At 50.6% G+C, this 20,429-nt stretch overlaps 2 protein-coding genes across 5 annotated transcripts in view; both read right to left on the bottom strand.

The window, feature by feature from the left end:
- Window positions 1–497: 497 nt before the first annotated feature.
- Window positions 498–7,827, bottom strand: PIGT (phosphatidylinositol glycan anchor biosynthesis class T). Of its 2 annotated transcripts, XM_075901301.2 has the most exons (12): window positions 7,564–7,757; window positions 7,255–7,432; window positions 6,158–6,285; window positions 5,227–5,327; window positions 4,875–4,961; window positions 4,477–4,564; window positions 4,279–4,376; window positions 3,676–3,841; window positions 3,091–3,291; window positions 2,147–2,312; window positions 1,872–1,955; window positions 498–1,095 (listed from the first exon to the last, which is right to left on the bottom strand). In XM_075901301.2, exons 1-12 carry the CDS (start codon window positions 7,754–7,756, stop codon window positions 843–845), a joined length of 1,743 nt encoding a protein of 580 aa, XP_075757416.2. In that variant the 5' UTR covers window position 7,757; the 3' UTR covers window positions 498–842. The 2 variants fall into 2 exon arrangements, with proteins under 2 accessions (XP_075757416.2, XP_075757415.2); XM_075901300.2 differs by lacking the exon at window positions 7,255–7,432 and having other exon boundaries at window positions 7,564–7,827.
- A 1,719-nt stretch (window positions 7,828–9,546) lies between these two features.
- Window positions 9,547–20,429, bottom strand: part of DBNDD2 (dysbindin domain containing 2) — a 38,502-nt gene continuing 27,619 nt past the window's right edge. For 2 of the 3 annotated variants that reach the window (XM_025184023.3, XM_075901295.2), the window contains 3 exons: window positions 15,672–15,824; window positions 15,026–15,169; window positions 9,547–13,066 (listed from right to left, as the gene is read on the bottom strand). In XM_025184023.3, coding sequence (XP_025039808.2) covers window positions 12,864–13,066; window positions 15,026–15,169; window positions 15,672–15,819 — 495 coding nt within the window. In that variant the 5' untranslated portion in view covers window positions 15,820–15,824 and the 3' untranslated portion in view covers window positions 9,547–12,863. The remainder of the gene's footprint in view (window positions 13,067–15,025; window positions 15,170–15,671; window positions 15,825–20,429) is intronic. The other variant, XM_075901296.2, reaches the window with a different exon arrangement.

Below are 20,429 nucleotides of genomic sequence, written 5' to 3'. Positions count from 1 at the left end.
AACAATGGAAAGATGCACACATCTACATTTGCATGTTCACGTAAGCGGTCTGTGCAAAATCAAATCACTGTCCTTTCACATCCATTTGCTACTCATGCCCTCACTAGAGACACAATCCTGGAAGAGTTGCCCTTCTGCCAAATTTTTTTTTTAGACCCTGGGCAACAGAGACCCCCTGCTAGCGAGATCCCCAGCTCATGACTACTGCATTGGATTTGACTGACTGTCGTTCTCCATGCTTAGTGAAATGTAATTAAATTTCAGACTTCAGAACGTACAATGATCCAGGCAGCAGTCAGGCGAGATTTTAAAATCTCCATGCAGCATTGCTCCATCAGCCAGGGAAAACATGGGGAATTGTTAGTGTTTCATGAAACCTCACAGACAGGCACTGACCACTGCTGCATGCTGGACATACCCGTGAGCTGGTGCAGAATGGCAGGTAGAAGCAATTAAAAAAAACAAACACCAAAAAAACCCCACCACACACAAACAGCACAGGCCTACAAAAACAGCTCAGATTTATTTCTTGAATCTTTTTACAGAACATAAGTTACCCCTCCCCAGAACTGGACTATAACACTTCTTTCCTGATTATTTGGCTCTGCATTTCCCTGTGACAATTCCCAGCAGCCTCTTAACTGGTGGAAGTTCTCTGACCTGTTAGTTTCAAGGACTCCAGGAGACAGAGGTACATGAGGCAGCAGGGCGCCTCTCCTCTCTTCAGGAGGAGGTAAAGCAGCAATGTTTTTTGTCCCCTTGCTTTCCCTGCAAGCCCTGGCTACAGCATTCCCACTGAAGCCCACATTACATGCCAACTGCACTGGCTGAGTTGGCTCCTCTCAAAGGGGTGGAACCCCTCGGACTCTGCGGATAATGTTGGCCAGTCGCTTTGCTAAGCCATCCCTGCTTGGCTCTTCCACATGAAAGGTTCTGGTCAGCAGATTGTAGAAGGAGCCATAACACACGGCCACCACAGTGCAGGTCAGGCAGATGACGTTATATGGCATGCTGAAGTCAGGGGTTGGCAAGTTCACCAGTAGTGGCTCCGTGTAGAGACGCACAAAGTAACTGGAGCCATCGGAAGAGGGAAATCTGGAGATGAAAACAGGAGTGGGAAATGTCACCCAGCACAAAACATTCCTGAAGGATCCTTCCTAGTGTGATGGAGAGCAACGCTGCCCAACTTCTCTGACAGACACCCCAAAGGAGTGCCTGTTAGATCCCACTCAAAACCCCTCTCTCCAGCCAGCGTTACAGACAGCACCTGAGCTCCATGGGAGAGGCCAACAGCACCAAAGGGAAAAGCAATTGTAACCCACACCGCCTTTGGGTGTGGTGGCACCAAGATCAGTTAGAGAGAGAATAATGAGTCTGCTCTACAGTCTTAGGTAACAGGCTTTTAAGCTCATGTGGTAGAGGCTCACACATTAAGCTCCAGAGGTCCCAGGTTCGATTCCTCCCACAGACGACTGGGCTCTGTCTGCATTACACAAACACAAGAGGAATAGTTCATCTGGGCACAGGACTATCCCAGACTAAGTGTAGGGCTTACAGGGGATACCACTCTACAGACTCTATAGGTTCACACTGAACCTGTAGCTGTCCAATCTCACAGAGATGGTCACACATGGTTCCCCCTCCTGGAGCTGGCCATTCCCCTCACTTGGGCTCCTAAGGGATGCAGCGTGGGGCTCAGATTCTGAGCATGCCACCAGCAAGACTACCGAGTAGCTACAGGGAAAGAATGCTAGCACATGTATTTTAGCACTTACGAGGTGGGAGACCCGTGTGCAGTAAGTAGCTAGGAATTCCAGCCCAACACATGCAACCCTCCCTTTCCCCCATGGTCAGAGACAAGGTCCACTCACAGCGAGGTGAAGAGAGGACTCTGCTCTGCATCTTCTGCCTTCATTGCTATGACACTTGGCACCAGGGCACTCAGGACAGATGGGCTAAGGAGACAAAAGCAGCAGCAGAGTAGGAAAGATGCTTGAAAACAAATGGCAAGTAATATACCCAATGGGAGCCAAGTACTGTGAGCTGCACAGGGCCCGGAACCCATGACAGATCTAGAACAAGAAAGCCCAGCAGAAGCCTGGCTCAGTTCTGTAAGTTGCCCCAAAACTTGGGCACATGGCCTTACCTAACATAAAAGCCATGGTTGGGGTCAGGGGTATACTCTGTCCACTTCAGTAAGGCTCTCTCAAACTGGATGGTGATTTTGGTGACAGAGTTTGCTGGGAGCTGGATCAGCATCTCCAGCAGATGGGGCCGCCTTCGGTCCTGAGCCGGCTGGTAGTGGATATAACCTAAACCAAAGACAGCCACATGTCACCCTGCGGGGAACTTTCCCCACTAACAGACTGCCCTGAGTGATACTGATGCCTCCACCCTCCCCTTCAAGAGTCTGCGAGAAGGGGAGAGGGAGGGAGGGAGGACGCACGCACGCACACACCCTTCTGTTCTTCACAACTAGAACATGAACTCCCTGAGGCAGGGACTGAGTTATGCTCTGTTCTGGACAATTAGAGCTCAGCATGTAAATCACGGGAATATTACAAGGCAAAAGATGCTCCAGTTGATCAGCTCTCACTAACCCAAAATGACACACAAAGATAAATACGATTCTCATGTCCGAGGCTCTATGATGAATACACAGGATGCCTCTCCCCATCCACGGAGACACCATCGTAAAGGAAGAAGTTCTCACCCACCCTGTTCCACATCTCAATGGAGGAGAACGGAACATGGACAGACGGACTGTTCTATGTCCGTTATCAGTCCAACCTCTTTACTCTTAAAGTGTAATGCCCTCGAAAGCCAGGCTGTAACTGAACTGATATGTGCAAGCTTCATGAATGCACAGCTCTGACACCCTAGGCCTGGCCTGCTGCTATTCCAGCCCAGGGCGCTCCAGAGCAGACACTGCTGTTAGTGGTAAACTTGAGAGTGTTTCTGAAATTAGCTTTCCACAATAACACAGCATCTAAGGAGCTCACACTGAACCTCTGGTGATCTGGGCAGGGACTGATCTGTCTGGAATAAGACCCTGTTACCAGGGGAGGCTGCAGAGTGTGTATTCCTTACTTGGTTTGTTTTCCTTTCCCTTGGTGGTGATAACCAAAGTGTGAACATAGAGTCTCAGATACCAGGGCACCGTCTCCAGTAGTATCACAGGGAAAGCCCGGTATGGGTGGGTGTTATAAACCAGGGTGCAGATTTCCCCTGTCTGCAGGCCATATCCACTCACATAACGCTGAGCATAGAGCACAGGAGTTGACAGATCCGCTGCAACAGAGTAATCACACAGGAACCAGTAACACCTAAACCCAGCTGGAATTCTGAACACAAAAATATTCCTATTAACTCAGCAAGGAGCTGAGAGGCAGGGGGCACTTCCGTTTCACATGGCTCCTACTGCCTCCCGTTTCACAAGGAGCAGAAGAGGGGACAAGGAGTAGTTTTTTATCTCACGCCCTGAGGAGTACAGGAAGGGTTTCCTGAATGTTGCTGCTCTGTGGCTCTCCGCAGCAAGCAGCTCGCAGTCTTCTCCCCCTTCTCAAGGCTCACACAGTGGGTAACAGCAGCAGGAGCCTGAGAACCCCCATCCCAGATTGGCGCATTCTGAACTGGGGAGGGAAGAGGGGTAGAATGAAGCCACTCATCACTCACAGCTGTCCTGCGGACGTTTCCACTTCAGCTGCACATTGAGGCTGCGAGATGCATTAAAGAGCAGTGGGCTCAGTAAGTCGTAGACTGCATAGGTTCTCCTGTCTCCTTGCACAGATGCTTCATGCAAAGACAGTGGGGACGGGGTTACCTCCAGCAGTTCATTCGCCTGAGAAGGCAAGCAGAGCATAACGGAGGGGAAAGCAAGTCCTGCATTAACCAGTAGACAGAGAGGCAGTCCTTAGCATCCCCCTCATGGAGGTGACTGGCCTACAGTCTAAGTATACTCCCCTACCTTGCATGGGGCTGGTTTGCATAGGGGCCAGCTGAGGCTCTTCCCTAACACAACTGCAGTAGCTCTGTTTCTGGACTGTACTACAGTTATTTCACTCTTCCAAAAAATAGGCACATCTGCCCAACTTGCAACAGGAAGCCTTTGATCAAGAATCCCATTCTTGCAATGAGCTCTAGATGGGGGCATTCCAAGGAGTTCCATCTCTGTGCTCTGATGCAATTAGAGATGGCAAACAATGCTGTAGGGAATCCAAATTCCTCCTATCAGGGTGCTATGTCAGGGTACTAGGCAGAAGAATGAACAAGTGTTACCTGGGTCTTACTAGAAATATCAACATAGATTTTGCTCTCAGATGCAAGAGGACAAGCATCAGTGATGGTGCGCGAGAACATCTTAAAAAGGGACCAGTCTGGAGGAGAAATACACAAAAAGAGAAGTCAGCCAAGATGCAAGTGAATGAGGCTCAGTGCACCCACAGAACACAACATATTGAAGGTTATTCCAGTTACCACTCTTTCCTTGACCAATGGAGAAGGTGTCAAAGACCACGGTAAGCGTCTGTCTGAGCTCCCAGGAGACACTGAGACACAAAGCATCCTGCAGGACAAGACAAACCAGAGTCTGGGTTCAACACAAACTCAAGGGCAAAATATCATAAGAGGGAGATGGGGCTATAATAGGATAATGAGACGCACTGCAGGGCCCAGATGGGACTGATAAGAGTGGAGAAGAACAGCACAGAGTTGGATGAGGGTAGATTAGGTCCCACACGGCCAATTTCACAAGACCAAGGGTAGAGCTGTTCCCTAATGAGTATTCTCCAGAGCTTTGTCTGGTTCAGTTTAATGTCCCAAATGATTAGGAAATGATACACTCCCAGTTTTTGGACACGAACAATGGTACTCACCCTGCAGATGGGGCGAATATGCACTGCCTGGGAGTGGTAACTTGTGTGGAACAAACGTTCTGCCTTCAGCAACACCGCAAGACCAGCCTGCAGACAGGGAAGGAGAAAATGTGATTTACTCACCAGCCATATATGTAACCAGTCCCACACTATCAGGCATCCCAAACTTTCAAAGAGCCAAGGAGAGGCTTCACCACTCACCAAGTATCCCAACTCCATCTGCTCCTACTGAGATGGGAGCAGACTCCAATGGACGGTATAGCCATTCAGTAACATGCTATTTGGGAACCCAGTTCCAAAGACTCTGGCTATGACCTCATCGGGCTGTAGAAAGCTTGGAATATGCCCTTACCTTTGAACCACATGGCAGCAGCTTTTTCCAAGGTGTGAGGTTCTCAGTGCAGACAACCTCCCGGGGCAAGACAGCATATCTCAGGAGATGGTGATCTGTAACTGGAATGGGAACATGGAGGATTAGGAGCATGGGGTCAGTCTGACCAGGTGCATCAAAGCAAAAACTCTTCTCTCCCCAAAGCTGATCAGTCTCTGAAGGGATCTAGAATCCCAAGAGTTCTGTGGAAAAGGGAAGAAACTACTGCAGGGCTACTTCATCAAACAATAGATCTGAGGGGACAGCTATGTGGTGTGAATCCAGCATATAGGAAAAAAATCTGTTGGTCTAGTTTCTGGAAGACAACCTGAAAGCTTCCAATCCCCATTACTTTCCAAAGTCCTTTGCATGGACAGGCCTGAACAACTTGAGATATGAGAGGGTCTTTGCGTCACAGGTTCAAATTAAACCCAGTTTGGTAGGGACTAGAAGATGCTTCCAGCTGCCTAGTATCTGGTCTGAAGTTTAAGATTTGAGACCTGTTCTTGCTATGCAGGTATCCATATCACAATAATCAACTGGCACTAACTGACCCCCTTGTCAGAAGTCTCAGAAAAGAGGCAGAGGACCAAATGAGTCAGAGAACCTAAATTCCTCTTTCCCCTAAAAGTGTTCCCTTCAAGTTAAGAATGAGACCCAGATGGGAATAATCTAGCATCGCTGCTCCCATGCTTTTTATGTCCTGTGGACATAGGTAGCTTCCATTTCTAGAGCTGTCCAATACCTCACCACTTCCAAATTCGCTTAGAAGACCTACGATGTTAGCACAACCAAGTCCTCCCAGGACCTGCATCCAAACTCTGCACTCAGAACAACAGTGACCTGTCAATCTACCAGCATTCTCCCGCAGAGCAAAGCAAGCCCTTCCACAAAGGTTGTCTGTCTGTCTCACCATTAGCCAAACCCAGAGGTTTGAATGATGCTGTTGGAGTGACGGTGTTGGTGGAATCAATGAAGTTCAGAGAGGCACAGAATATCCCAGAGAGGATATTACTAAGTTCTTTCCAGGCTTTATCAACACTGATGGAAAAATATAAGAGCAACAAGTTATACGACTATCATTCTCCCCATAAACTATAGGGGTCTGCTTAAAGTTAAAAGTTTGGAGAGTTTTTTAAATAAATGAATAGATCACTGCAGAGAGAGCTTTGTTAGTAAATGTGTAAATATAATTACTGGAGCCTTAACGAGACAATAATAAAACAAGGGCACAGGAGACAGCCAGAAGGAAATGAGGTTATGGAGCACTGACATTGGAAGGAGGATAGGGATGATTGCTATGTACAGTAAAAACTCCAGTTGTCCAGCATCCAGTGGTCCAGCACTCCTGATAGTCCGGCACCACCTGGAACCCAGAAGTGCTCCAGCCAGCCAGACAATTGGAGCTGCTCTGCCTTGGGCTTCCCCAAGTCAGCCGCAGCAGCGGCTGACTTGGGGATGCCTGGGGCAGAGCAGCTGGGGTGCTGCAGCGCCGCCCCTCAATCTATGCCCCCCTTATTGCCATAATGTTCAAGCATGATCATTTATGCCATCAGATGAATCACCCCACATTGTTTGGAGCATGCGTGAACAACAAGCAGCACCATGGGCTGGATACAGTTTGTCAGGGCTATCTCTTGGCAGGATACTGAACTGTTTACTTGATAATCCACAGGTACAGCTTCTTGCAGTAGTTGTGGTTTGCTGTTTCCAGCCAATGGCCAGTAACGGCAAACTACGGCCAAAGGGAGCTGCAAGCAGTCATATCTGCAGAGGCTCATATAAATAAAAGTGTCTGGAGGCTCACCAAGGGCTAACCCTGATGAGTCACATGTGGCCTGTGACATGTCTACCAATTAAAGATATGAGCAGCTGCAATGGAGTCTATTGGGTGAAAGCTCAGTGTGACCCATGGGCTGCTGGGAACGGGCCATTGCTACATTCTTGGATGGGGAAGCTATAATACTTCCCTTTGGAAAAGTGACTTGTGGTACCACCTGAGACACTCACTCGGTCACAGTGTCCTGGAACCAGACCCAGAGCTCAGCCCCGGCTGGAGCTTGCAAGTAGGGTTGTCCCCAGGTCCGCGTTCGCCAGAAGCCCTGGGTGAGGGACAGGTGCAGTTCCCGCACCAGGTACTTGGAGAGGAGCTGACCCAGAGCCTTGGGGAAGAGCCTGTAGTGAGAGACTGCGGGACGCAGAGTGAGCGAGACACGTGCACAGCGGGGCCAGTCATCCCGTAGCGCCCGCGCCCCCATTCACCCCGCCGGACACGTCACCAGCCCCGCCCCTAGAGCCCCCCCAGGCCCCGCCCCTCACCTCCCTCCCGGTGCAGCTCCGAGTCCCAGCGGGCCCGGAACTGGAAGGTGGCAGCGAGATCGCCGGAGGGGAGCGGGCTGAGCAGCAGCTCCTCCCGCAGACTGTCCCGGGGGGGGGCCGTCGAGCCCCCAACGCCGCCGGGGGCCCCCAGGAGCAGCAAGAGGCCCAGAACCGCAGCCGCAACCCCCGCCATCCCCGGCGCTTCCGCTTCCGGCCCGCTCATCCAATAGGGCGGCACTTCCGGCACCCATGACGGAGACTGACGAGCTCTCAGAGCTTGTCGGGAAGGGGTGGGGCGCGATCAGGGCTTTCAAGCAGAAATGGGGCGGGGCCTTATGGTAGCCTCACGCCAGCAGCGTTCCCGTTGCCGGGGTAACCGCTAACCGCCCGGTGCGGGGGGGCCACGTGCAGCACACGTGCTTGGTCTCTCGCGCAGGGAGTTCGCAGCTGCCCATCCAGAGCGGACAGGACCCTGGTCCCCCGCGGGGCAGCCACAGAGCGGGGCTTGGTCACCGCCATAGGGAACTGGAGCCTGGGGGAACGCGGGGTGCACAGGGAGGGGGCATCCGGGAGCGCCCTAATTAGCAATTAACATTTTGGCCAGGGCACCTCCCCTATGTCCGACTGGACTGGATCCAATACGGTGCTCGCCATGCAGAATGCTCCTTGTGCTCTTCCCTGCCCCTATATCCCCAGCTAGCTAGTACCCCTCGCCTAGGGTCACACTGGAGATGAAGGCCTCTGTATCTCCATTCCATAATTGCAAAGACACATTCTCCGGCCTGTCCCAGTTCTTGGGGGTGGCACCTTTCTTAGCTGTGGGTTTGTGTGTGTGTGTGTGTGTGTGAATGCAAGTCAATATCTGTTTTTCAAGGAAAGAATAGATGGATCATCCTGGGGAAATGAGACTTTTATGTGTATATCAGATCCAACTGCAGTCCATCTAAACCACTGGCTTGTCTCAGACAGTGTGGTCTGTTGTAGATACTTCAGAGGAAGATGCTAAAAACACACAATAGACAGTTATGTCTTAATTTGCCCAAAGGAATTTTCTTCCTAAAATGGCCATACTAAGTCAAACTAAAGGTCCAAATAGCCCTGTATCCTGTTTTCCAACAGTGGCCAATGCCACCTTCTCCAGAGGGAATGAACAGAAAAGGTAATCATCAAATGATCCTTCCCCTGTCACCCATTTCTGAAAAATGCTAGGGACACCGTTACTGCCCATTCCTGGCTAATAGCCATTGATGGGCCTATCATCCATGAATTTATCTAGCTCTTTTTTGAATGCTGTGAAGCAGGAAGATTTCTATTACATTGATATGTTTACCTTAAAATATATCTGAATATATGTGTACCCAAGAACCCCTTAAAGCTGTGTTGGTAACTAAGTGCATTTGCTAGAGTCCAGAGCCAGAGCAGGGTATGCTGGTCTCTCCACTTTGCCTTGCTTTCTTATAAAATTCTTCTACATGAACCTGAAATTCCAGTTCTGAGAGAGTGTTTGGTCTTTTATGGCCTTTGCTACGTGCTCTAACATTCTTTGCTTTGCTACTGTGGCCAATGTATCTGTGATTTAGCACTGGGATTATTCGTCTAATGAACATTCTTCAGACACCATGTTCCTGTTGTTTTGAGGTTTTGCAAATTTAATCCTGGAGTTGTCAGTATGGACAACAGGAGGCCAGACCAGTTCCCCCAAACAGCTGGCGTGATAAAGCAGACTCTGATCCTGGCAAACTTTCCCTTGCTTGAAATGCTTCATTAACAGTACTTTGCAGTTGTTTAAATTCTTCTGGAGCTAGAATGTTGTGTTTGTTGAACTGTACAAGTGCCTGGCAGTTGTGTTTGCTCTCTATACCAGTGTAAAACATATCAGCAGGCCTCCTCTGTAAGAGCATGGCATAGCGTATAGGCCAATTCCTGAACTCATTTCTAATATCTAATTACATTCCCCACTAGGGGGCAGACACAACACACATCTTAACTTGAAATTTTATTGAACCATTAACCCCCATGACTACATTGCAACCTCTTCAGGGTTAATGGATTATACAACACAGGGCAGGTTTAGCATCTCACTATGAATAGTCTGACCTACCTGCTGGAGCAGGGTGCAGCCTTTCAGCAAAGCTTTAACATATGCTAAAGAGCAGGATCTTACATTATAGAGTAGACACAGTACAAGGACCCCTCAGCTGTACAAGAGACCTCCTGGTTCCGCCCTACTTATCCTTAACTGTACATAAAAGCTACTCACATCAGTTTGTATCTCAGCCAGACAAGCAGTCACAACAGTGCTGTTGTTTTGTCCAGTAAGTGCATATGTAAAAAATCATTCCTAAAATACCACAGTCCAACCTTGTGCCATTTCTGCCATCTCCAATGTATGCTGAATTCCAGAGCTCCCCAAAAAACAAAGATAATGAATACTACGATCCATACAAAACATTCAGGGTATGTCTAGACTACAGGCTTACGTCGACATAAGTTTTGTCGACAGATACTGTCGACAAAGAGCGTCTAGACTACATTCAGTTCTGTCGACAAAGCAAGCTGCTTTGTCGACATGGCAGTGTAGACGCAAAGGACAGTTTAGATGCAATAACGCCTTCTGTCGACAGAACTCTGTCGACAGAAGGCGTTATTCCTCGTAAAATGAGGTTTACCAGCGTCGACAAAACTGCTGAGTTCTGTCGACGTTAAGTCCACTTTTGTCGACAAAACCCTGTAGTCTAGACATACCCCTCAGAAACAAGTCCCGTATGTTGGAACTGCTCCCTAAGTATTGACATGAGTGTAGGGGAAATTCAGCTAGCCCATTTAGGGCTTGATCTTGCAGTGTGTAGAGCATGCTGGCTCTGATCAAGTGAAAGTCTTATGCTTAACATTCAACACGTGCTTGTGAATAAACCCATTAACTTCAATCGGCTAGCCACCTGCTCTAATGTTCATGCTTCTCTGCATCAGGGTCAGAGTGCTCCACACCTCGCAGGCAACAAGTGCTTGCTCAGAAGCCCATATGGAATCTAGACACATGAGCTCTGTGCCAAGAATTTGTAAGAGAATATGAGGGACTCCATGCTTAGGAGATTGTCTGGGGGCTACAGATGCCGCACAACAGATCTAGCTTGAGTTTGTGAACTAAATCTAACAGCTGGGAAATATCTGCCGAATTCTGCCTTGCGAAGTCACAAACAAGTATTTGATGCAGCCCCAAGTAATCCCCCAAAAGTCACAACATATGCCCAGCCCTACCTCCCCCAAAACAGCTGGGACCTGAAAAAGCACTTCTATAAGGAACGTGCCAAGTTTCCTAACACAGGAGTAGAGACTTGCAGTGCTGGAATGATTAAGCTACGCATGAGCCCAAATGGCCAGAGGCACTGGACAGAAATTCTCGGTGCTTAGGCAATTCCATGCACAGCTCTGTCCCCAGACTGCTGCAAACTGGTTCTAAAACCAGGGTTCTGGGGACAGCCCTTGCTCAAAAGGGCTCTTTCATTTCTTGGAGTTTTCCATAGGCTTAACTGATTGCTAGAACTTTGTATGAGCTACCCCCATCTCTCAGGAGTTGCCAGTCCCCTGAGTCACTTCCTCTTTTCAGTAGAATAGTGATAGAAATGTAGCCGTGTTAGTCTGGTGTAGCTGAAATAAAATACAGGACTATGTAGCACTTTAAAGACTAACAAGATGGTTTATAATAAAGTTGGTTTATAATAAAGCACTTACAAAGTGCTACATAGTCCTGTATTTTGTTCCTCTTTTCAGGCCTTTTCCCTTAGTCTCTTTCTCTGGATAGTGCTTTAGGAGGCAGTATTGTGGACAGAATGTGACTCATCTGCACCTGGCTAGTAGTTTTATGGTACCTGGGGTGCTAACTGCTGCAGCCAGGGGTCAGCAGTGTCTGCTGAAGTTAGTATATGTTCTGTGCTGCTCTGAGAGCTCCCTGGGAAATGGCCTGGATCTACAGCACTACGCAGCCTCTGTTAATTATATCCTAGACTCCCCTCCTTGCTGCTCTACATTCATCATGGTCCTTACTTGGTTTTTCCCTTTACATACAGTTTCCTTTTGGCCAAAGCTTTCCTGTATTAGAGCAGTTGGTGGCAGTAGCACACCTCCCTAAAATGGTAATGCAGCTTGATCTGCATGTGGCTGTGCTCACTGGAGAGGGCAGGGAAAGGGCAAGATAAATAGCAAGGAATCTTTCACTCAGCATGTAACATCCTGGGTAAGGCAGCCAGCGGTCAAGCTGGGTGTTGTGCTGTACTTAAGGGGCTAGTCTGCTATGCTGCACTAGATGGGTGCTAGACTCAGGGACATAAAGTTCATGGGGAATTGCATTCTCATGGGGTCATGTTACAGATGTCAGCGCTCTCACGCCCACCAGTCCTGTGGGTTTAGCCCTGTGGGAATCGGTGTTCTCACTGCGGTCTCAGGCTGTCTCGTCTGTAAGCGTAAGTGCAATCAAAGCCTATTGAAAATGCAAAGCACCAGAGAAGTTCTCAGTATTCTTATTGGGATGGGTTGGTGATTTTGCCCCATTTACCCTCATAGTTCTCATGATGTGTGATGAGGACTATGCTACTTGTATTTATCTTGGGCATAGGAATGGCCACTGGATCGGGCTGGTGTCTGGTTTGGGAACAAACAACCTAAGACCCGCCTATACTCCAGCAACTGAGAAAATCTGGCTCATCTGCTACTGTGGTCTTGTCCTTGATAGTGCAGCTGTGATTGCTTCATCCCCTCCCTTAAGCCTGTCTCCCTTGCTCTCTGCCCTTCTGAGGCCAACCTTCTCCAGCCCCACATCCCCACCATCCAGTGAGCATTCAGGGCTCTCCAATAACACACACCACCCTGACTGCTTATTTGACAGGTTATTGAGTGTTATTGCTCTGTAGATTCTTGTTACACATTTGCCTGGAGAGGGAGGTCCCACTGGGACTGGGGGGACTGAGATCCTGTGGGGAGGCCTTGCCAGGAATGGGCACAACTCAATCCATGGCTCATGTCACAGCTGAGGTGACTGAAGCGGGGGTTAGTAGCAAAGCCTGAAGAGTTAATTTCGGAAGCACTACAATACCCCCTCTGCTTCTGCACCACTCTCTTCCCCTGGCTGACTGAAGAATGTGCGGGGAAAGACGTCTCTCCGCATCTTGAGGGCGGCAGCAGCTTGGGATGGGGAGATTGCTCGGCGTGCACTGAGCAGCAGTCAAACAGCCAGCAGCCTTCCTTCCTCTCATGCTGGCAGGTCCATGCGGAGGGTGGACGAGGAAAGAGCAGGGAGCCTGCTGCTAGCTTCTGGCTGCCTGCGCTTCAGGGCTGTCCTCCTGTGGCTCCTCGTCATCTGACTGCACCACGGGGGTCTCAGCCCCCTCCTCACTGGTGTCCAGGCTATTCAGGTCTGTGGAGACGGAGGATGTGGATGAGATCCGAGATTTTATCTCAGCCGTGTTGGGCACTTGCAGGGTGATTTCCTCCTGGTAATGGCTGGGCTCTGCCCAAGAGAAAAGCAAGATTAGCAGAAGGAACCAACACCCTAGCACAGTGGTCACAGACCAGTCGATCGGGATCTGCTGGTACATCCTGGAGCCTCTGACAGGTGATCCTGACTGGTTTGTCCAGGAGGTTATCACCTGCCAGCACTTTGGCTGCCCCTCCCCCTTGCTGCCATGGTTCTCCTGCCTTGGAGCCTGCACTCTACATAAGAACGGCCGTACTGGGTCAGACCAAAGGTCCATCTAGCCCAGTAGCCTGTCTACCGACAGTGGCCAACACCAGGTGCCCCAGAGGGGGTGGACTGAAGACAATGATCAAGCGATTTGTCTCCTGCCATCCCTCTCCAGCCTCTGACAGACAGAGGCCAAGGACACCATTTTATCCCCTGGCTAATAGCCTTTTATGGACCTAACCTCCGTGAAATTATCTAGCTTCTCTTTAAACTCTAAACCCTGAGATCTTCTTGCTTGCTGTGTATAATGGGGGAGAAAAAGACGGAGTGGTAATGTCAGGGTTTCCCCCTCTTCCTACCCCTGTACCATATCTCCACAGAGTGAGCAGGGCGAGGCCTCTGAGAAGGAGTGGGGCAGGGGCAGGGCTTCAAAGGGGTGGGGAAGGAGGTGGGGCAAGGGTATTTGGGTTTCAAGTAGATCCTGGATTGACTTAAATAGAAAAAGTGATCTTGTGCTTAAAAAGGTTGGAGGCCCCTGCGCTAGCATCTTCACTGGCCCTGTGCCCAGCCCCCTTCACTTCCACAGCAGGCTAAGCCGTCATCCCTTCCCCAGCCCATTGCAGGGGCTATATATGTGCAGAGCACCACTTCCGCAGCGGCAGTGAGCCTGGTGCACGGGGTTTCTAGGCCCTTTTGGAGGAAAGGAGACGAGGCAGTGATCCCTGGCAAATAGAGATGGGGTAGGAAGGATCTGGGTCGGAGGCCCTGGACTCAAAATGTGCATGGTCCAGGAGCTGTCTGTAAGCAGGGCTGTTATGCAGACCCACTGACCTCCAGCACAAGCTGAGCTACTAACCCCTACGCCCTGCTTTGATCCCCAGCGGCAGCCAGCTGCTGCTGGAGCTGGGTCTCCTTCCCCAGTTCCAGACTTTGGCAGCAGGGCATGTGGCTCACATTCCTTCTCCATTTTTGGCAGTGGAGCCTTTTCTATCTCACTTGTAAAATTCCAGCTTCGGGCCTTCATGTGTGCAGCCGTTTAACTGGAACAGAGGGGAAGCTGCTGGTATATGGCTTGACTCACTCTCGGTGACTCATTCTCAGAGTCACTCCAGGGAGTGCAGTCTGGGGCCATCAGGCTCCTGATGGCTCCTCCTCATCCACTGCAGCCTGCTCCTCCCCCGACTGAGGCTCCCCTCCCCAGGTAATGAGCTCAACACAGGGTACCTGGGGTCTGCCTGGCTCCCCACTCTCATGCGGTGAGCCCAGCCTGGGTGCTCACGCTACCCCTGCCATGCACAAGGTCGCTCACCGCAAGACAGGGCCTTGCCACCACCCCACACTTCGTGCAGAGAGCTCACCATGGGCAATCAGGCCCAGGGGGAGTGAGTGTGACAGAGCAGTGGCTCTACAGCAGGTTGGAGGGCCCAGACCTGCAAACCCTAAAAAGCTCAGAGTGCCTCCACCCTGGCGAACTTGGATCTAGAAGTCTCTGCTCACTGCAGTGGTGGCTATTAGACAGGAGACAGGCGTTTGTACAATGGTATTGCTCCCTCAGATTAGATGTCGTCATGCTGAAAATGCCTGCGCCCTTTCTGCTCAACAGCTTCCCATGCCCATGTCGCCGAGGGAGCTGCACTAGGGGAGCTGGTGTGTACTTTTCCAGCCCTACCAGCCAAAGCCCAAAGTTTGTTTCCGGGACTGGGGAAGTCACAGTAGTTCTTGGACTGGGTCAAAGAACTAAGTAGGCAGGCAGCAGGGAGCTAACAAGCAGGAGTGAGGATGTACCTGGCAGGAGACCAGCAACACTGTTATCCTCTGTCCCGCAGCTGAGAAACACATCTACAGTGTCCTGGTCAGAAAGGTCCATCATGTCCATCTGCTCCAACATGTCCACGTTCACCTCCATGGAGGAAATGCTGCCCAGAGGAGCTGCAGAGACAAGGACCAGAAAACCAGGGAGAGACCATCACTTAGCCCAGCCACATGAAAACCTATTCGCCCTGGACCTTTCATGGAGGTTAGGTCCATAAAAGGCTATTAGCCAGGAGATAGAAATGGTGTCCCTGGCCTCTGTTTGTCAGAGGCTGGAGAAAGATGGCAGGAGACATATCGCTAGATCATTGTCTTCGGTCCACCCTCTCTGGGGCACCTTGTGCTGGCCACTGTCGGCAGACAGGCTACTGGGCTAGATGGACCTTTGGTCTGATCCAGTACAGCCGTTCTTATGTTCTTATGACCAGCAGCAGCTGGAAGATGATGCCATAGGAGGCCAGCCCAGGAAACTATCCTACTGGCTTGTTTATATTGTGAGCTCTTCAGGGCCCTTATCTCTATGGCCTGTTCAGGGCTCAGTAAATAACAGGTCACCCCCTCAGCACTGCCTTCCATCCTCTGATGTGTGTGACAGGCACTCCCTCCCGGCTGCACTTACGTCTCCTGTGCTCGATCTGCAGGTGGGACATGGGGAAATAGAAATCCACATCATGCTGGAAAACCTCCTCAAAGAACTTCTGCCTGTCACGAAATTTGAGCTGCTGCTGCATCTGCTCTGGCTCCAGTCCCCGCTGCCCTTGCTCCATGTCAGCTGTAGAGGAACAAGGTGGAAGATCAGGCACAGGCTAGATGCTGTCACATGTGGCATGGGAGACGAGCCAAGGCCAAATGGGGGCTGTGCAAGTCCTCTCTGTTCCTTCAATGGGTGCCTTGCAGGAGAAGTACTGCTCTCTAGGGCTGTGTCCAGACTCCATGCCTCCGTCGACGGAGGCATGTAGATTAGCCAGCTCGGAAGAGGGAAATGAAGCCGCGATTAAAATAATCGCGGCTTCATTTAAATTTAAATGGCTGCCCCGATCTGCCGATCAGCTGTTTGTCGGCAGATCGGGAGAGTCTGGACGCGATGCCCCGACAAAGAAGCCTTTCTTCATCGACACAGGTAAGCCTCGTGAAACCAGGTTTACCTGTGTCGATGAAGAAAGGCTTCTTTGTCGGGGCATCGCGTCCAGACTCTCCCGATCTGCCGACAAACAGCTGATCGGCAGATCGGGGCAGCCATTTAAATTTAAATGAAGCCGCGATTATTTTAATCGCGGCTTCATTTCCCTCTTCCGAGCTGGCTAATCTACATGCCTCCGTCGACGGAGGCATGGAGTCTGGACACAGCCCTGGGGTGCCTTTTGACTTGGTAGCAATGGAAGAGAGATTACAAGCCATGGAGCTTGCTCCAGCAGTGCAGTGTGTGCTGTGTGTGGGGGGGTCACTGCTACAGATTCTGCTCCTGTGATATGGCCCAGATAGTTCCAAACTTTGGGCTTCACCACCCGGGATCTCAAAGCCCTCTACAAACTTTAATTCTCACCCCCTCAGTGAGTGGGGGGGGGGAATGTTGGGTGATCCCCATTTCCCAGTGAGAGAAACCGAGGCATGGAAAGCAGAAGTGACTTGCCCTAAGGTCACACAGCAAAACAGTATCAGAGGCAGGAATAGAACCAGGTCTCCCAACTCACAGGCCTCTGCTCTAGCCACTAGATGATGCTCCTGCCTCTCATGGCAGAGAAAAAACAGGGCAGCCCAGATGTTGAACATTCAGCATTGTGTAACCAGGGAACTCAGGTGTGTGTGCTAGGAGGTAGTCTCAGCTCCAGCCTGTCACACTCTGGTTTTCCTGCTGCTTAACAAAGGGTTAACCCACGAATTGCTTTTGAATATTAACATGCAGCAGAAACTCTCCAAGGAACAGAGTCCCTGTGATACTCAACTAAGAAATTTGACAGTAATATAATGGGATTAAGATTCCCAGCTCCACCTGCAAACATTCCCTTCCATAGGCCAGTCTGTAATCCCAGCCCCGCTCTCCTCCCACATGCACACACACAAACAGGCTCCTCCATTCGCCCCACCCCTTCCACACACAGCCAGCCTGGATTTTGCTTCATCCCTCCCATGGTTTAACTCTGCTCCAAAGTGCAAAGAGGAGCCACTGGGAAGCGGCAGGCTGAGCCCTCTGCAGGGAACAAGGCATGGAGGGTCAGTTCCTCCTAAACACAGCAGGGCCTCTCTCTGTCCCTCCGGCTTCAGGAACCCGGAGGAGCAAAGAACAGGGAGACCTTCTAGCTTGGCCGGTTGCTTTCTTGGGCCCAGATCCGCTAAGGTGTTTGAGTTCGGTGGAATTTAGGAGCCTAAATACCTTTGAGGAACTGGGCCTTGCTGGAATATTCCAGCAGCTGCCTGGATGCTCCTAGACTGGAGTCTCATTCCAGGATCTGTCTCCGCTGCCCCCGGGGCAGCATAAGTAAAATGTGACAAACCAGCGGAGCAGGGCAGTAACCAAGGAAATCAAACAAACATCCCAGCCTGTTCCCAACCCAGCACTGACCAAACCCACGTCCGGTAGCAAAAGGCAGCAACTGCCTGGGAGCCCCACCCTGTCTGGCAGGGGCTGTGTCAGTATCAGGACTAGAATGGTAAAACATAGGACCCCAGAGGAAACAAACTTTCCCCTTTCCCCGGCACTTGCCCCAAGGAAATCCTTCAGGGCTACTCCCGGCCAAACACCTGCTCCAAGGAAATCGTTCAGGGACAAATTCCCTGCCCATACATCATCCCCAGGGAAACCCGGAAGCCTCTCAAGGCTAAACTTCCCTCATGAGATATATGCCTCAGGGAAACCCTGGCCTCAAGACTATTCCCCCCACCAAAAACCCTTCAAAGCTAACCTCCCCCTGGAAATCCCTTAGGTTGCACATGGATGTGTGCACCCCCCCAAAATCCCTTAGGGTGCACATGCACAGTCGTATTAACCTTCCACCCAGAAATCCCTTAGGGCGCATGCACATACATGCAGAGCCCCTCCCTCAGAGCTGAACTCAAAAGAACCAGCTGCTAACACTTCAGAATATGTGGCTCAGAGTGACCTGCACATTTCCTCAGGGATACTATTATTGCTGGTTCTGCTTATCCCATCACTACTGGGCCTAGGTCCGTGCTCTAACCCGCCTGGGATAAGTTCTAGTTTCCCGGTCTAGGCCTCTCCACTTACTGCAGCCCGTCGCCGTCTGTCTCCGTGTCTATCGTCAAGGACAGGCTGGAAAGGTGCCCGTGTAGCCAGGATCTCACACGCTTTGCCAAAAGACTAAACCGCATGTTGAAAGCGCCTTAACAGGATGCTGCGATTAAGCCCATTTTGCTTTCCTTGCTGATCTCACCATCTGCTGCTGCCCACTGGCCAGGATCTCATTCTCCTCCTTATCCTGGTGCAAGGCCACACAGAAACCAAGCCCCCACCCTCACCCCCAAACACATACCCACTAATCCATCAGCAACTCCAGGCCAGTGTCACAGAGAGTCTGGGAGGCAGAGGGCGATAGGGGGTACAGCTCCGGCACATAGGCAAGGAGGAGACCGGGGTGGTCTAATTACAAAGCTGTGGATTGCACAAAGAACAGGTTAACCCTGGAGGATTGTGTCTCCTTCAATTAGCATCGAGGTAACTCGGCCCCTTTGACAGTCGGTGCAGGGTAGCTAATGACACAGCCCAGCTGCATGGAGCCTGCCCTATTGTACTCTCCCACCCAGGCAGAACCGCAAGCTTCCCACTGCTCCAGGAAAGCTGCAGCTGTACCACTGTTGGAATCCGTGGCTAACGGGCTGGACTAGCCAGTGGCTTGTCACAGTTTTCCCAGGGAAAGTGGCCAGCAAAGTTGAGATGCCAAGATTCATATCCTGGGGGCATTAAAAAGCTCCTAGCAAAACCACCGAGAGCTGGGGACACTTTGGAGTAGGTGATTCGGAAGTTCTTGCACCTCACTTCATCTCAAGGTCTGCATTCCCCATCTCCTTGGTAACCACTGTGGGCAACACCACCACAGGCTGGCTTCCAATTCATCTCTCTGTGCTGCAAGTGTGATTCTTGCTACGTGTTTGTACAGCACCTAGCATGGCTGATCCGGGCCTCTCGATCCTATTGCAATATCAATATGAACCAGACAGATTAATAACACTACTGTTTGGGGGCCCAAGAGCCCACGTTACAACTTCACTTTCCAATGGAACAACAAGCACCATGCGATCCACTTAGTGCACCTATTCCAGTGGAACAGAGGACACAGAGACATGCTGACCCCAGTCACATGAGTGGTGGAGGAAAACAAAGTACTCTGGCTTCCCTTTGATTTGAGCCCTCCTGTCTGTAGAGATGAGCTCCCAACAGCTGTCAGTGGGGGAAAAGGGGAGCTCACAGCTAGTCCAGGCTCAACCTCCTCTCTTCCAAGAACATTGCAGGATAAAGGGCAAGGCCAGCCTAAGAATTTGACATTTTCTGCACAGTTAATGCACACGACACACAGCTCTCTCCAAGGTGTGGCCATTGCCACCATGGTATGCAGCCATGAATCCAGATAGAAGGGTAGGTGCAGGGAGGTGGCATGGGTTGGCACATTAATAGTTGCTGGTGGTGGTGCATTACCCTCACTCAAGGGTTGTGCTGGAGCCTCAATGGTAGAGCCCTAAACAGATACAAACTCTGTATCCCCATTCATATCTGTATCTGCAAAAATGTGCTACGGAGATCTGCATCCATATCTGTGGATACCTGTGGATATAAAGTGGATATCCACAAATTTGCAGGGTTCTAGATACAAATTTGTATCTGCCTCCCCAAAAATGAGTTGTGGCTGTAAAGCGGATATCTGCGGATTTGCACGGCTCTAGCAATGATGTGCCTGGATTTATTAGCAAACTTGTCTGTAAATTCCTCCGTGAGATTTTATTAGCCAGCTGGGCAGCTGGCACTGCAATACCATTATGTAACTAAAGCAGACATCAAGCGAGATGTGCAGCTGGGTGACTGACAGGTGACTGCAGTGAGAAACGGAGACAGAACCTTCTTCCCACTCCCTCATTTCCCCCTCTCCCCTCCCCCTCGCTCTGCTCCTGGTATCTCAGCACTCTGGCAGCCAAGAGTTCTGCTCATGTATTTGCAGCTAAATAACCACCATGAAGGAAATAAAAGAGAGTAACATTCCCTGTCTCTGCCCTTCTCCACGTGACTGATGGTCGCATTCTCCTCGCTGTCAGTCGCTGTGATTGTCTCATCGGGATGGCATGTTCCCAGCAAGTGACACACACACACACACAATGCAGCCCCTGTGAGCTGCAGGCAATTCATTCTGATGTTTAAATACCTGCTGGTGGT

Source organism: Pelodiscus sinensis, chromosome 17 (assembly GCF_052426305.1).
Source record: "Pelodiscus sinensis isolate ZL-2025 chromosome 17, ASM5242630v1, whole genome shotgun sequence".
Lineage (NCBI taxonomy): Eukaryota > Metazoa > Chordata > Testudines > Trionychidae > Pelodiscus > Pelodiscus sinensis.
Note: the sequence above shows the minus strand (reverse complement) of the source record. Positions and strands in the feature narration are given on the sequence as shown.

Coding starts and splice junctions, on each gene's coding strand:
- PIGT (XM_075901301.2), bottom strand. CDS start 7,756: ATGGCGGGGGTTGCGGCTGCGGTTCTGGGCCTCTTGCTGCTCCTGGGG. Junction 5,328..6,157: donor ACCTCTGGGTTTGGCTAATG/GTGAGACAGACA, acceptor TTCCCATTCCAG/TTACAGATCACCATCTCCTG. Junction 4,565..4,874: donor ATATTCGCCCCATCTGCAGG/GTGAGTACCATT, acceptor CTTGTCCTGCAG/GATGCTTTGTGTCTCAGTGT.